Source organism: Perognathus longimembris, chromosome 13, assembly GCF_023159225.1.
Source record: "Perognathus longimembris pacificus isolate PPM17 chromosome 13, ASM2315922v1, whole genome shotgun sequence".
Taxonomy (NCBI): Eukaryota; Metazoa; Chordata; class Mammalia; order Rodentia; family Heteromyidae; genus Perognathus; species Perognathus longimembris.
Genome location: NC_063173.1, coordinates 36,504,909 through 36,522,027, shown reverse-complemented (window position 1 = coordinate 36,522,027; position 17,119 = coordinate 36,504,909). Strand labels below are relative to the sequence as shown.

Here is a 17,119-nt window from a genome sequence, read left to right as displayed (position 1 = left end):
TGCACACTGGTGGCACAAACCTATAATCCTAACTACTCAGGAAGCTAAGAACTGAGGATCATGATTTGAAACTAACACCACCAAGCCAGAATTGAAGCTGTGGTAAGTGGTAGCGTGCCAGCTCTGAGCAGAAAAGCTAAGGGACTCTGCCCAGGCCCTGAGTCCATGCCCAGCACTAAATGAATAAAATTTCAAAGGAAAAAATAATTTTAAAGGAATGTGGCTACTATGGAAATTGCCTTCAGATTCTTTCCATTTTTGTTTTGTTTTGTCTCTTGTTTTATGGCATTGGGGTTGAATTCAGCGCCCCCAAATCACTAGGCAGGTGCTCTACCATTTAAGTTATACCCCAGTTCTTTAGCTATTTTTCCAAATATGTGAATAATTTTGAAATATATTGCAACTATATAAAAAAACAACCTAAAAAACTTCAATGACTGGGGCACGAGTGGCTCATGTCTGTAATCCTAGCTAGTTGCTAGATTGATTGAGCCATTGGCTTCTTGAACTCCGAGTCTCATGCTTGCTCTGCAAGAGCTCTATCATTTGAGCCACATCCCCAGCCATTTTTCATTTACTTCTTGGATAGGGTTTCAGTCCCCAGCACTCAAAAAAAAATTAGTAAAGAGGGAAATTTCTTTCTATGTGACATCTAAAATTATTTCAGGGTGTATACATTCAAAATATTTCATATTCTTCTCTAGTCATTTTGTGTGTCTCTGCTGCTGCTGGGACTAAGTCATTGGGTAAGATGGAGTCTCATGAACTTTTATGCCTGGGCTGGCCTCTAGCCTGGACCCTTTCCTCCAAGTAGCTAGGGTTACAGGCTTAAGCCACTACACCTAGCTGTGCAATGAATATCTTGAGTCTAATGTGTCTATGAACTTCTGCTCTAGAGAAACTTTAGACTTCCTTAATTATGTGTTTAATAATAGTGCTAATGAAATTTGAAAGACTTTTCTTTATGTTTTCCAAAGATTCTAGCTCTGGCTTCTTTAACTTGCTTTGGGCACTAACATTAAACTTAGGGCTTCCTACATGCAAAGCAAATTACTATTGAGCTACATACTAGCTCAACATGGTTCTTTTCTTAATTTGAGTGAATTTCAGTTTACAGGTTGAAAAGGTTTAGATAAACCTCCTAACATACTCACATTGTGATTTCTTGAACTCACCTCTGATGATCTTGCCATCTAACATCCCTTGTTCATTTTTATAGCCTTTTGTTACCACCAATAACAGGGATAGTGTTTATGCAATGAGGTCACTCATTGTGATGTCACTTTTCTGCTTTTTTTATTGGCTAGTCCTGGGGCTTGAACTCAGGGCCTGGGCACTGTCCTTGAACTTCTTATACTGAAGGCTAGCACTCTATCACTTGAGCCACAGAGCCACTTCTAGCCTTTTTCAGTTTATGTAGTATTGAGGAATCCAGTATTTAGTAATGAGGACCCAGGGCTTCATGGATACTAGGCAAGCAATTCTACCACTGAGCCCTGCATTCCATTCTTTTAAGTAACAGTTCTATCATTCTAGAACATTACATCTAGAAACCATTTAAAGTGGCACAGATCCTCAAATCATGTGGTCTTAATGTTCCCTTGACCCCTCCTTTGGTTTTGTTTCATTTTTTGCCACCAGTTCTGGGGCTAGAACTCAGGGCATACATGCTGTCCCTAAGTTATTTTGCTCAAGGCTAGTCCTCTACCACTTGAGCCACAGCACCACTTCTGGGTTTATCCTGGTTAATTGATTCAAAAATCCAAAAAGAAAGATTAGAAGTATGGTTCAAGTATTGAGCATTTTCTTAGTAAGCTGAAGCCCTGAGTTCAATCCTTAGTACTAAAACTTTCCCCAAAATAAAAACTAGCAAATAGGTGTAAGTCAATGATAAAATTAGAAAATGATACTATGATAACATTTAATTGGATTAGTAAATCAAATATTATCAAAACTCATTGGGTGAAGGGCTGATACAGTAGTTGACATTGTGGTGCCAAAGAACATTATACCTATTACTTTATGGTTTAAAGAGAAAAGAATAGTACAATTGTTGGAATCAACTAGAGATGTAGCTTAGGCGTAGTGCTCTGTCTAGGGCTAGGTACAGGTTTGTTTTCTCTGCAGGAAAGTAGTGTGTGTGTGTGTGTGTGTGTGTGTGTGTGTGTGTGTACAGGGGGTTTGAACTCAGGACCAAAGCTCTTTCCTTTAGCTTGTTCACTGAAGGCTGGTGCTCTACCACTGGAGCCACAGGTCCAGTTCTAGCCTTTTGGTGATTTACTGCCAGGGATGGGTTCAAACCCAGATTCTCAGATCTCAACTTACTTAATAGCCAGGAAGACAGGCTTGAGTCACCAACATCTAGCAGACAGTGCAAATTTATTTGAAAGTGAAAGGAAAACAGTGAAAGATTCATCAAAAGATGAGTCCAGCCCAGCGCCAGTGGCTCACATCTGTAATCTGTAGCTGCTCAGAGGCTGAGATGTGATGATCATGGCTCAAAGCCAGCCCAGGTAAGAAAGTCCATGAGATTCTTATCTCCAATTAACCACCAGAAAAATGGAAGCAATGCTGTGTCTCAAAGCAGTAAAGCACTAGCCTTGAGCAAAAAGAAGCTCAAGGATAGCACCCAGGCCCCAAGTTCAAGCCCCAGGACTAGTAAAAACAAAAACAAAACCAAGATGAGTCCAATGGAGTCCTCTTTGAGAACCTCTTTTTTAATGTTATCAGATTAAATTATAAGATTAAGAGATAATAGAGGGGCTGTGTAAGATCTTCCTTCACCTTTAAAATACAGGAGTTTATCTAAATCTGGGCTACCTTTGGTTTTGTTGCTGTTGTTTTGTTTGTTTTTGCCACTCACGGGGCTTGAACTCTGGGCCTGGGCACTGTCCCTGAGCTCTTCAGCACAAGGCTAGCTCTCTAGCATTTGAGCCACAGCACCACTTCTGGTTGTTTTTTGTTTTGTTTTGTTTGGTGTTTTGTCGTTGTTGTTTTGTTTTGTTTTTGCCAGTCCTGAGGTTTGGGACTCAGGGCATGAGCACTGTCCCTGGCTTCTTCTTTTTTATTTATTTATTTATTTATTTTTATACATAAAAAGGCTTTATTTGCAGGGAAGCAGGAATTTAATTACTCAAACAGGCCAAATCCCATGTCATCATTTGACTCCTCGGATTCTTCTCATCTTTCTTCTCTTCTGCTGCAGCAGGGGCAGAACCAGCAGCAGGAGCTGCAGAGCCAGGTGCAGCAGAAGCAACTACAGCCCACCAGCAGACATACTGGCAAGCTTGCCAACACCTTGGGCGATGACATCTTCAATGTTCTTCCCATCCAGCTCACTAATTACCTTGTTAAAGCCGGTTATCGTCTGCCTCCATGCCCACACTGTCCAGGATCTTCTTAATGTCTTTGGCACTAGGGGAGGAGTTGCCCCAAAGGGCGGCCAGAAGGTAGGAGGCGTTTTAACGCATGTTGGTGGCGACCCGCAGGCCTCAGCAGCATCAGGAAGCGAAAGGAAGATGCCCGCTCCAGGGGCAGGGGTTAACTAAAGGGGGGAATAAAGAGTTAAAGTAAACCCCATTTTCAAGCAGCCCCCGTTTTGTTGTCTGTTTAAACTATGAGCAAACCCAGGGCAAGCTTATTAGGGCCCAGCCGGTCAAGAACTCTGTTGTGCCAAGTTGCAAGACCACCCCCAAGAAGACCACCGAGATTCAGACACTCCGAAATGCAAAAGCAAGGCACAGGACAAGACAAATGAACAGTGCTGTTTTCTTACCTTCGGAGTCTGGGATCTTGGGGTCTCTGGGACTATCCCGGACGAAACCCCAAATGTTGTGCCAAGTTGCAAGACCACCCCCAAGAAGACCACCGAGATTCAGACACTCCGAAATGCAAAAGCAAGGCAAGGGTTTATTTAACGAGCTGCCAACTCGGGCCTCGTCCTACCCACCGACACAGCGGAGGTTAGGAGGGAGCCCCGAGCTGTGATTACACAGGGCTTATAAAGGCAAAGAACAAGGTTACAACAATCAGCTGTGCAAGCAAGATTAGAACACAGGTACAAATCTGATTGGCTCAGGGTTCGATTCTAAAATGGGGTTCACGTGGTGGGGCCTGACTTCAAAGTCTGGCACCTCATTTCCCCCTTTTTCTTTTTGGTACCTTGGGAGCCAATCATGGCTCCATTCTGTCCATTTCAATGGCTTGCATGTCTAGGGGATGATATAGAGGTAAGGCATGGGCCAGTAGGGCCAAAAGTAGTATCCAAAAATAACTCTGGTCCCTCGGTTTTAAAGGGGGGCTGATGGGTGAAGATCATCCATCTTCTGTAATTTCTTCAGGCTGACTCAGGGGCGTTGACCTTACCTAGCCAGGAACCTATAACCTTAGTCTACTTTACCAAGGGACTGCAGGATTCACCTCACTTTGGAGTGAGCTGCCAAAATAACATTAACACTAGCCAGGGTAGTAAGGAAAGAAGGCAAAAAGAAAACTATAACAATATTCAGTCTAACTTTCTTTTCTTGAGGCAAAGGCGAAGCGGCTGAGTTGGGTGCTTGGAGACCTCCCATGTTCCACCACGGTAGTTGTCATCCAGGGCAAAGGGGTCAGCTGGCCTGGTGTGGAAGCAATGAACCCAAGTGGCGATGCCGTCTAGGGTTCCTTCCACCGTGGTTCTTAGGATTTCAGTCCCCTGGTCTGAATAAATGGGGGGTAGGGACAGAAGCAGAATCATATCTTTTAGAGTCCAATTCATTTTCTCTACCTGTCCTGCACTCTGGGGTCTATAAGCACAATGCAATTTCCAATCCGTCCCCAGTGCTGTGGCTATTCCCTGACTTACTTTTGAGACGAAAGCCTGTCCGTTGTCTGACCCAATGGTGGATGGGAAGCCATACCTGGGTAGGATTTCTTCCAGGATCTTCTTAGCCACTACATTCGCAGTCTCATGCTTTGTTGGATAGGCTTCAACCCATCCTGAAAAGGTGTCTACAAAAACTAGCAAATATTTGTAATTTCTGTGAAATCTACTTCCCAATACACACCTGGCCTATTCCCACAGAGGCGAGCTCCTTTAGTAATCTGTTGATTGGGGGCATTGGCAAGCTGACAGGCCTTTAACAGCTCTCAATAAGGACACAATCTCAGGTCTACAAGCTTTCTTTACTAAACAGATGTATGAGCTTAAAATTCTCACTGCCAGTCAGGGCTTTGAGTAAATGCGGGGGGGTGAGATTTTAATCTATCCTCTCATTTGACAAACTTACCCTTACTAACCACAATCACAGATGACTGGTAAATTCCTGCCCAGTAGACAGACATGGGCATTGGAAAGGCATGCTTATGAACTATTCTTCTAGGACTTCCCGGCTTTAACTTTTGAAAGGCCAACAGTAGTGACTCTAGGATCTGACACCATCTCTGACATCCAAGCAGTGGCTTACTGCCTCTGGATGCTCCATCACTTTTGTCCCAGGAGGAGTGACTTTCGACTTGGACTCAGGGCCTGAGTGCTGTCCCTCAGCTCTCCAGCTCAAGACTAGCACCGTACCACTTTTGAGCTCCACACCACTCCGTTCCCAGCACTCTGCTGGCTGATTAGAGACAAGTCTCTCACAGGGACCTTTCTTTGCCCGGGCTGGCTTCGAACCGCAGATTCAGATCAGTGAGTCTTATAAGGGGCCACTTTACTCCAATTATAAGCAACAAGGTGGTCCACACAGAAGTAGTTTTTAAGCATGCTCTCTTACCTGGAACTTATTAAGGGTCAGTATTAGATCTTGACAAACTTGTAGAAATCACCTGTGCTTCTCTGTGGGCCTGCTGGAAACTGTTACAAAAAACCTACAAAGAAGCTGGAATGGCAATTAAACATTTTGGTAGCCATAATTCTCCTTTTCTCACTTTGCAATAATTATTTAGGACAATTTTACTTCCAAATTTCTTCCAAAAGGCTACAAAAACAAAACAATTAATACAAAAGGAGGAAAACACACAGGCCTAAGAAAAGCTACGAGTTGGAGATCTCCCAAGCTGGCCCACAACCTCCTACAAGGGTGCAGAAGGAATGGACCCGAGTTGGCCCACAACCTCCTGCAAGAAGGAGTGGACCCGAGTTGGCCCACAACCTCCTGCAAGGGTGCAGAAGGAGTGGACCCGAGTTACGCGTTGGAGATCTCCCAAGTTGGCCCACAACCTCCTGCCAGGGTACAGGAGGAGTGGACCCAAGTTGGTCCACAACCTCCTGCCATATAAGCAGAAGGAGCAGACCCAAGTACAAGGTGGGCGGGTTGAGTCTCGTTTAGGAGGCCCTCCTGGTCAGTTCCGGCCAAAAACCAAACTGACTCGTGCCCTACAAGTATAAGCAAAAGCAAAACAGACAAGCAGACAAATTACAGGACAAGACAAATGAATAGCGCTGTTTTCTTACCTTCGGAGTCTGGGATCTCGGGGTCTCTGGGGCTATCCCGGACGAGCCCCCAAATGTTGTGCCAAGTTGCAAGACCACCCCCAAGAAGACCACCGAGATTCAGACACTCCGAAATGCAAAAGCAAGGCACAGGACAAGACAAATGAACAGTGCTGTTTTCTTACCTTCGGAGTCTGGGATCTTGGGGTCTCTGGGACTATCCCGGACGAAACCCCAAATGTTGTGCCAAGTTGCAAGACCACCCCCAAGAAGACCACCGAGATTCAGACACTCCGAAATGCAAAAGCAAGGCAAGGGTTTATTTAACGAGCTGCCAACTCGGGCCTCGTCCTACCCACCGACACAGCGGAGGTTAGGAGGGAGCCCCGAGCTGTGATTACACAGGGCTTATAAAGGCAAAGAACAAGGTTACAACAATCAGCTGTGCAAGCAAGATTAGAACACAGGTACAAATCTGATTGGCTCAGGGTTCGATTCTAAAATGGGGTTCACGTGGTGGGGCCTGACTTCAAAGTCTGGCACCTCACTCTAACCGCCTGGGAATGCTTAACTCTAACCGTCCCCAGAATGTCTTGAGCCCTGAGCCAATCAGATTTGTACCCCTGTCCTAATCTTGCTTGCTTGAACACCTGATTACTGTAACTTTGTTTTTTGCCTTTATAAGCCCTGTGCAATCACAGCTCGGGGCTTCCTCCTAACCTGCGCTGTGTTGGTGGGTAGGACTAGGCCCGGGCCGCGGCCCACTTGAATAAAGCCTTGCCTTGCTTTTGCATTTCGGAATGTCTGAGTCTCGGTGGCTTCCTTGGTGGTCTTCTTGGTGGTCGTTTTGCAACTTGGCCTAACATTAACCACCTGGCTTCTTTTTGCTCAAGGCTAGCACTCTGGCTCTTAAGCCACAGAGCCACTTCTGGCTTTTTCTATATATGTGGTGCTAGGGAATCGAACCCAGTCCCCTACTTCTGGTTTTTGACTGGCTAATTGGAGATAAGAGTCTCACAGACTTTCCTGCTGGGGCTGGCTTTGAACCGCCATCCTCAGATCTCAGCCTCCTAAATAGCTAGAATTACAGGAGTGAGCTACCAGCAGCTGGCTTCTGTCCTACCTTTTGAATTGTTAAAAATCTAGGAACTTATATGTCTACCTGACCTAGGGAAGGGAAAGAAAAACACGGTGTAAGATAGCACAAGAAATGTACATACTGCCCTACTATATAACTGTACCCCTTTTGCACAACCCCTTGTCAAAAAAATTTTGTTTAATAAATAAATAAATTTTAAAAAAATCTAGGAACGTGGGCTGGGAATATGGCCTACTGGTAAAGTGCTTACCTCATATACATGAAGCCCTGGGTTTGATTCCTCAGCACCGCATATATAGGAAAAGCCAGAAGTGGCGCTGTGGCTCAAGTGGTAGAGTGCCAGTCTTGAGAAAAAAAAAAAATCTAGAAACTTTTCATAAGTGGAAACATGGGGAAAAAGCATATCTGGCAAAAGGAAGTCTTGCTTGCATCCAAACCATAGTCTAAGAATCAAGAGTTACTAGACTGACCTGACTTTGTGTATTCACATAGTTCAGAAAGTATGAATGGTACAGATAATAACCACAATTTTGAATCTGTAACTACTATTTTTGGCTTGGGAAACAAACGATTTCTTTCTCTTTGTAGTTTCTTCCACCTTTAACCTGTTATACTAAAATAAGTGCTTGGTAAAACTTTCACCTGTGAAACTTCCATTTTTGTGAGTCAACCTGAAAAGCTTTTCATGAGTAGATCTCCAGGACTTGAGATTTTTTGAGGAGAACTTGGGAAGCTAAGGAAAGCCCTCATCCATCCATCTTCCAGTGACAACACCAAAACCATAATTTAATTAAAAGATAGAAAAAAAGATGAACCTTTGCTAAACAATACTCAGAGTAAATGTCTACAACACAGAGAAACCAAAACATAATAGAAAAGTGGGTAAAACATAAGAACAGACTGTTCAGACTAAAAGAAACAAAATAACTCAAAGTTTCATAAAAGTACATAGCTTGTGGGGCTGGGGATATGGCCTAGGGGCAAGAGTGCTTGTTATATATATATGAAGCCATGGGTTCAATTCCCCAGCACCACATATACAGAAAGCTGCCAGAAGTGGCGCTGTGACTCAAGTGGCAGAGTGCTAGCCCTGAGCAAAAAGAAGCCAGGGACAGTGCTCAGGCCCTGAGTTCAAGCCCCAGGACTGGCAAAAAAAAAAAAAAATACATAGCTTGTAATAAAAAGGAATGTAAATAAAACTCCACAGGGATCCCACTTTTAACCTAGGAGATAGAAATTCAAATTTGAAAAATATATTCTATTAGGAAACTATCAGAAAACTGACTTAAAAGTGAAAAAATGATACAATATTGAAAATTCCTTGGAAGGTAACTGTATAAGATTTAATGCAATGACACATGTAATTTGATTCAGCAGTCCTATCTAGGAATGTATCCTAAAATACATGCCCACAAATATAAAACAACAGATGTACAAGATTATTTACTGAAACATTATTTGTACAGCTGTCAAAGAAAAAAGTCAAAACACTGTGGGGTACTTAAAATGGAGTCAGGAGGCTATTGTTAATCAGATTTCAAATGTGTCCACAGCTAGAACTTTTGAACTAGGCTGCAGAAATTCCCAAGCCCCAGATGTGAGCTGACCTTTGGACTGAGTCCCACAAACAGTTTCCTGAATCTTAATCTTTGCTGCTCTTCCATAGGACAAACAAACTCCTTCCTTCTAACTACCCAGGGACTGAAACTGCACCCAATCTTTATCTTAAAGGCAGTTTAACTTTTGTCCATACCAATCATAATTGCTGAATAACAAGTGATTTCGTGTCCAGCCCCCTTGTGGTTTAAAGCTGTAAATAAAGCCACCATTTTGTCAAATACTGGAATACATTTTCATGATTCCTTGAATCAATTTTCTTAATTCGTACTCCCAATTAGCTCCAAATAAATGCAGTTTTCTTTGGTTTTGCCTAGGTTAATTTTATCTTCAGTGAACATAGCAAAAGCCTAGAAATCACAAATATCTACCTGTAGGTTTAGGTAAACTTATACTACATCCACACAGTATATTATGATGCAACTGTTTAAAATGTTTATGAAAATTAGGCCAGAGTTTTAGTGGTAGAGTGCTTGTCTAGCATGCATGAACCCTGGGTTTGATTCCTCAGTACCACAGAAAAAGGTGAAAGTGGTGCTGTAGTTCAAGTGGTAGAGCACTAGCCTTGAGACAAAGAAACTAAAGGACAGTGCCCAGGCCCTGAGTTCAAGCCCCAATACTGGCAAAAAAGAAAATTAGGCCAGGCATCAGTGGCTTATGCTTGTAATTCTGCCTACTCAGGTGGCTGAAATCTAGGGGTGACGTTGTCCACAAAGAAATGTACTCATTACATGACTTGTGTAACTGTAGTCCCTCTGAACATTGCCTTTATAATAACTTTTTTTTTTTTTTGCCAGTCCTGTGTGTTGAACTCAGGGCCTGAGCACTGTCCCTGGCTTCGTTTTGCTCAAGGCTAGCACTCTACCACTTGAGCCACAGCGCCTCTTCTGGCCATTTTCTACATATGTGGTGCTGGGGAATCGAACCTAGGGCTTCATGTATACGAGGCAAGCACTCTTGCCACTAGGCCATATTCCCAGCCCTATAATAACATTTTTTAGTGTCACAAAGACAAAGAAAAAAAGAAGCTGGGATCTAAGAATCATGGTTTGAAGTCAGCCCCATCAGGGAAGTCCATGAGACATTTATCTCCAATTAACCACCAATAAAAGTGGAAGTGAGTTGTGTCTCAAGTGGTAGAGCACTACCTGAAACAAAAAATATATATATATATATAAATTTTGGTTTTTATCATTTAATTCCCTACTTTATGATAGGAAATGCTCTACCTGATATAAAGCAGAAAAAAGAAAATGTAGAATTGAATCGAATTTTTTTTTAATAATTGCCATTGTTTGTTTGGCTTTGACTCAGTGTCATGCTATTTTGGCTATGTTGCCTAGGCTGTCTTTGGACTTGTAATCCTTCTGCCTCAGTTACCTGAATAGCTCTGTTATGAATATGCACTCCAAGAGTCACTCAAGTCAGAAGATAGACACAAAAATAAAGAATTGTCTCAGCAAGGCAAAATTTACTTCTGCACAGAAGGGTGCACCATCAACCAATAATCTAGCAAACAAGCACACAGAAAAAGCAGTTTGCTCCAAAATTTATTCCCTGATGCAGTAGGCCCTGCCCCTCTGCTCAGATTGGTTGAGCTCAGGTTCACAATCTGCTTACCATTGGCTAGTTTGAATAGGGTGAAATGTTTTTATATAAGGTGATTTGGAAATAAGATTAACAGTACACAAATAATCTCAAAATATACTCACACCCTCTGATATATTTTAAAGAGTCTGGGCATGTCTTAATTCCATCTTGAGAAGAAACCAGTTTAAGACAAAACCTTTTACAAAAAGAAAAAGAAAAAAACACTTTATGGGTTGGCAATGTGGCTTAGTGGTAGAGCGCTATCCTAGCATGCAGGAAGCCCTGGATTTGATTCCTCAGCACCACATACACAGAAAAAGCAGAAAGTGGTGCTGTGGCATAAGAGAGAGTGCTAGCCTTGAGGAAAAAGAAGCCAAGGATAGAGCTCAGGCACTGAGTCCAAGCCCCAGGACTGGCAAACAACAATAACAAAACAAAACAAAAACACTTTACAAATCCTTTCTTACCCCAAACCAGCTCCTGCTTTCTTTAACTAGAGCCAAGCCACCAGGCCAAATAAGGAACTTTTAAGCAATACACTTTGTTGGAAAAAGACAGTTTTTATAATGTGATAGAAGGCTCAAAGTAAGTTCACCAGCAATAAAGACCCACCCATGTGCTCCAGGGCAGATGCAGACTTTGCTCTAATAAACCATCTATCATTCTCCAAGTGTACTGACAGAGGTCTCTAATACTTCATGACACAGAGGTCTCTAATACTTCATGACGTTGTAGAGAGGAAAAGCTCTTGTAGGATGATTGTCTAATACTGAAAAGTCCAAACATACAACCAAAGCATGGCTAACCAGTCTTCTAAGGAGCCATTTTCCTTTCAGTATCAGAAACATTTATTTATATAAGATTTCATTTTGGGGTTTTATTTATTACAGGGCTGCTATTTTCATAATGTACATGAACAGAAATATTAAAAAAATTTTGTTTATTTACTTACTTATTGGCAGTTCTGGGGCTTGGACTCAAGGCCTGAGCATTTTACCTGGCTTCTTTTTGCTCAAGGCTACCACTCTACTCTACTCTACCACTGAAGCCATAGCGCCCACTTCTGACTTTTTTTTTCTGTGTATGCGGTGCTAAGGAATCGAACCCAGGGATTCATGCATACCACTAAGTCAGATTCCCAGCCAGTAAATTGTTTTTGATTAGTTGTCAATATCTGTAAAGGAATTGAAAGACAGGATTGCGGGGCTGGGAATATGGCCTAGTGGCAAGTGTGCTTGTCTCCTACACATGATGCTCTGGGTTCGATTCCCCAGCACCACATATATGGAAAACGGCCAGAAGGGGCGCTGTGGCTCAGGTGGTCTGCAGAGTGCTGGCCTTGAGCGGGAAGAAGCCAGGGACAGTGCTCAGGCCGAGTCCAAGGCCCAGGACTGGCCAAAAAAAAAAAAAAGAAAGTCAGGATTGCATTTAAGAGCTAAAACATTTAGGCAATAATTGAATAAGAGAATCCTAGCATTCTAACATTAATGGCAATTTGCCTTTGCTATTTATTTTCCATAGTAAAGACCTAGCTTGAATGTAACTTTTGTATAGTGTTAAGTATGAAAAACACAGTGCATCTGCACAGGCAGTCACAAGTTATGATATACTAAATAATTGGGAAGTGGACTGTGGCACAAGTGGCAGAGCACTAGCCTGAGCACAGAGATTCAGGGACAGCTCCCAGGTCCTGAGTTCAAGTTCCAGGACCTGCAAGAAAAAAAAACAACTTATGCCAGGTGCTGGTGGTTCACGTCTGTAATCTTAGCTACTCAGGAGGCTGAGATCTGAGAATTGCAGTTCAAAGCCAGCCTGGGCAGGAAAAGTTCATGGTTCTGTCCAATTAACTTCTAGAAGACCAGAAGTGGAGGCTGTGGCTCCAAGTGGTATAGAGCATTAGCCTTAAGCCAAAGTACTCAAGGACATGCACCGATGCCGAGTTCAAGCCCCATAACCGACTAAATAAATAAACAAATGTTTGTTTTGATGAAGAGAACTTTTCATTCCTTTCAACTTTCTGACAGAGAAATTGCCACGATCCCTCTGTTTTTTCAACATTTCCTATGACTTTTTTTTTGAGTGGGAATAAAAAGCTGTTAAATTGTTCGACCTACTTTGTAATCAAACAAGCTAAGCTGTGTAATGGAGTTTGTTATATATACATATATATCACATTCTTTAAGTATTTTATATAATTATGTATATGTAAAATACAGGCATATGTATATGTACAATGCACATTCTTTATGTATTTTATTTAGTGTTTTCTCAGTCACAGTTTCCTCTGCAGTCTAACATGCTCTGCAACCTTTGAACCACTTTGGTAGCTCATGTTTTACCCAGCACTCTAATTGTAATACATAGTAGTTAGTGGACAATGTCAAATAAAAGAGCAAGCAGTTGAGGTGGTGGGGCTGAGCTAGTGTTCAGTGCATAGTTGTGCAAAAACAAAGATGGAGTGAGCTGTCTTCTGTTAATTTAAAACAGTGTTTTGAACTTCACATACAGAAAACATTTTTTTTTACTTTTTACATATATATTTTTTATTATCAAACTGAATTACAGAGAGGTTACAGTTTCATATATTAGACATTGGATACACTCTGCCACTTGAGCCACAGCGCCACTTCTGGCCATTTTCTGTATATGTGGTGCTGGGGAATCGAACCCAGGGCCTCATGTATACAAGGCAAGCACTCTTGCCACTAGGCCATATCCCCAGCCCCAGAAAACATTTTAATAGGGCTGGGAATATGGCCTAGTGATAGAGTGCTTGCCTTGCATACATGAAGCCCTGGGTTTGATTCCTCAGCACGTATGTATAGTAAAAAGCACATGTATAGTAAAAGGCCAGGAGTGGCACTATGGCTCAAGTGGTAGAGTGCTAGCCTTGAGCAAAAAGAGCTCAAGGACAGCTCCCAAGCCCTGAGTTCAAGCCCCAGGATTGGCAAAAAAAAAAAAAAAAAAAAAAAAAAAAAAGACTAAGGCATCTATGAGAACTGTTGAATAGTTTATTTTGAGGTGTGGGACATTATAGGCAAGGAGGATCGAATAAGACAATAATAATCTTTAAATTGAAAAGTTTTAAAAGAGGCTAGTTATTTTTTGAACACTTTATTGTATCGAAATAAATATTCAGATCACAAGTCTCATTTCAAAGCCGGGAAACTGAGGCACAGAGAAGGCAAACTGCCCAAGTTATCTGGTGAAAAACAAATCTAAATTCAAACCCCCACCGGCTCCCAGACTCATTTGCAGACAAGAAATCATGGTGAGACGCTAAGCTAAAAACACGATCTTAAAGCTTCCACATACACAATAAGAGACGGTGGCAACAAAAATTAAAATGTGCTTCATTTGTTCAAGTCTCTGGTCTACAGGAAACTTGGTCAGTCTCTTCATCTGCCAACACAGGAGCCATTCAACACTTCGCGTAGTTCCTTAACATGCTAAATTGGAGGGAACTGAACTGATGGGCGCTCAGGCTTCACCCCGCAGAAACCAAGCTCTGCAACTCGTTAATTAAATTCCCAGAAGCGCGCGAGCTAGCAAAGCCCGTCGTTTTCCCGCTTCCCAGCGTCCCAGCCCCACGCCGTCAGCACCACTAGCCCGGGGCCGTGACGTCAACACACGCCTTGAGTCCGCCCCCTCCCCCTCCCCCCTGGGAATCTTTCTACGTTTGCGCGCCCAGACTAACCGGCGAATTGAGCTCTTAGCCCCGCCCCCTGCCCCGGAAGTTAATGCAAAAAATCACACCTTTTCCTCAACCGGCTGGGGCGCAGCCATTTTAATTCATAGCTTGAGTGGGCGGTGGCGACTCGTGGTGGCGGTCTGGAGCCAGCCAGGCAGAGTGAGAGAGAGAAAGACGAGAGACCGAGAGAGAGAAAGAGAGGCTTTATTGGTTTTTGGAGGGGGCTAGTTTTAGTGTAGTTTTTTCTTTTCTAGCTTCCCACCCGCCGGCGGTGCTCACGTTGTGGTCATTGGAGGCCATGTCAGGAGACGGCGCTGCGGAGCAGGTGAGGGAGAGGAGCGAGCCTCGTGGCGACCTCTTCTTTCCGTGTCTGTGGGTCCGTGGACGCCGGCCGTGTTCGCTGGAGGAAGGGGGGGGGGTGACTCAGAAGGACGGGGTGCAGAAGTCGGGAGTGGAGGCGCGGGGGAGGGGATGGAGAACAGGGTGTGAAGTGAAAACGGAAAAAAAGTTGGCGTCTCACTTGACTTACACAATGGCTGGGGTCGCCTCGGCCCTAGGACGTGCTTGGCAGTTCTGTGATCCGGCTGCCTCTTCTGTGAACTCAAGTCTTAGTGTTTGGTGGTTGAGAATTATTTGAACGTGTAATTGTCGTTTTCGCGAAAAACAACTTGACTGGGTTGCTTCTCTTTCTCCTCCCGTACGCGCGCGCGCACCCACACACACACTCGACCCAGAAATAGAGCAGTTAACTAGCCGGAGAAATCATTCAAGACGAAACTTAAAGACAGAGACGGGAGAAAGGCAGTCGAGCATGATTATACCAAGGCTTGGATGGGGGACAATTTTTCTGTATTTTTTCTCACTTTTCTTTCTAGAGCAGCATTCAGGTTTTTTTTTTTTGTTTCTTTTTTTTTTTTTAAATTTTGGAGAGTACTGTGCATTTTAGATGAGAGAGGTAGTTGGTTTTGTAACTCAAAAGAGAAAGATGTCTTTACATGTGGTTTTCTTTCTATAGTCATGCTGTTTTGGTAAATACGGTTTTTAAAATGGAGTCTAGCTTGCCTGCAAAATCTTGTTTTCCTGAGATTTCCCATTGCCATAGCAACAAAAATGCACTTCAGGTTTCGTGTTTTGGTTTTTTTCCCCTAAGTTCTCAGATAACGAGGAAACTGCTATGGAAGTTGCTAGAGATGAGGAACAGTGGGAAGTAACTAAGTTTCATTATGAGCAAAAACATACTTAAGCTTTTGCTTGAGGATTGGTTTCAGTCCTTAAGTTTTCCCAGAGTTTACATGTACCCAATTTTTCGATGCTCAAGTATACAAAGTCATTGTATCTAAACTTAAGTCATTGCACACACCTTTCCTTCTTCTCTCCTTCCTTCCTCCCCACTTCCCCTCCTCCTCCTCCTCCTCCTGCTCTTCCTCCTCCTTCCTCCTTCCTCCTGCTGTGCTGGGGCTTGAACTCCTGGCCTGAGCACTGTCCCTGAGTAGCTAGCTCAAGGCTAGCACCCTATCACTTGAGTCACAGCGCTGCTTCCAGGATTTTCTGTTTATACATTTGGTACTGAGGAATTGAACCCAGAGCTTCATGCATGCTAGGCAAACATTCTACCACTAAGCCACATTCCCAGCCTGTTGTTGTTGTTATTATTATTATTCCACTTTTATTTGTATGCCTGTACTGAGGTTTGAACTTGGCATTAGACTCTTAGCATTTTTTCGCTCAAGGCCACATCTCCAGCTTTTTTTCTGGTTGGAGAAGAGGGTCTCCAATTGGTCTGCTTGAACTGGCTGTACCACTTGAGCTACACCTCCACTTTGATTTTTTTTGGTAGTTAAAGGAATCTCAGATCTCAGCCTTCTGAGTAGCTATGATTACCAGAGTGATCCACCCGTGACCAATAACCGTGACCATCCCTTTTCTGAACTATTATTTGGCCCTGTGAGAGTAAAGGAATGGTTGCAGAGGCTTCATTGAATGTTCTGAGAATCGTTGTTAATTTTTAAATTTGTCTGCATTCTAAGGATATAGAAATGTCATTACCTTGAACTTTTGTGTGTTTGTGCTTGTGGCTCGGCTTGAACTTGGACTCTCCAGCTCTTTTATTTATCTGGTTAACTCTTGAGCCAGACCTCCAGCTTTTTACGAGTTAATAGATGAGAGGGTTTATCTGCCTCTAGGACCTGGGTCCTCATAGCTCTCCAGAGGAGCTAGGCAGGAGCTACCAGTGCCCCATCTTTTTATTTAAAAGAAAAAAACAAAAACACCTCATAGTCTTGTGCTTCTTAGGCAGATCCTCTAAGGATTAGCCATACCTGCAGCCCCCTTTTTACATTGGTTTTTGAAATAGGCTCCCCATTTCTACCTAGGAATGTTTCAATCTATTTTAGGCTTCACATTGTATTTGGGATGCTACTTCGTCCAGGCTTTTTCCATTGTGATGGGGTCTTGTGTATCTGGGTGCTGAAGTCAGTATCCAGCCCAAAATTATAGTGCCCTGGTACTATGATTGTGCTATTCTCAGCCTCTCACCAAGCTAGGATGGCAGTCATGGGCCAACATGCCCAGTCATTAGGTTGACCTCATTTTTTTTTTTTTTTTGCCAGTCCTGGGGCTTGAACTCAAGGCCTGAGCACTGTCCCTGGCTTCTTTTTGCTCAAAGCTATCACTCTACCACTTGGGCCACAGTGCCACTTGGCTTTTTCTCTAT

The 17,119-nt window shown here is 43.1% G+C and overlaps 1 protein-coding gene, 1 long non-coding RNA gene and 1 pseudogene across 3 annotated transcripts in view; 1 reads left to right on the top strand and 2 right to left on the bottom strand.

Moving 5' to 3' along the window:
* Positions 1-3,089: 3,089 nt before the first annotated feature.
* LOC125362119 lies at positions 3,090-3,470 on the bottom strand (annotated as a pseudogene).
* An 11,012-nt stretch (positions 3,471-14,482) lies between these two features.
* The window catches only part of Cstf3 (cleavage stimulation factor subunit 3), a 73,085-nt gene continuing 70,448 nt past the window's right edge, over positions 14,483-17,119 (top strand). For both annotated transcript variants that reach the window (XR_007212921.1, XM_048359585.1), the window contains exon 1: positions 14,483-14,731. Coding sequence is in view for 1 of the 2 variants with exons in the window: in XM_048359585.1 (XP_048215542.1) it covers positions 14,705-14,731 (27 nt within the window). In the remaining variant the exon portion in view is untranslated. The remainder of the gene's footprint in view (positions 14,732-17,119) is intronic.
* LOC125361254 lies at positions 14,658-15,200 on the bottom strand. The gene is made up of 2 exons (XR_007212922.1): positions 14,936-15,200; positions 14,658-14,806 (listed from the first exon to the last, which is right to left on the bottom strand). It is a non-coding gene; the product is annotated as an uncharacterized LOC125361254 (long non-coding RNA).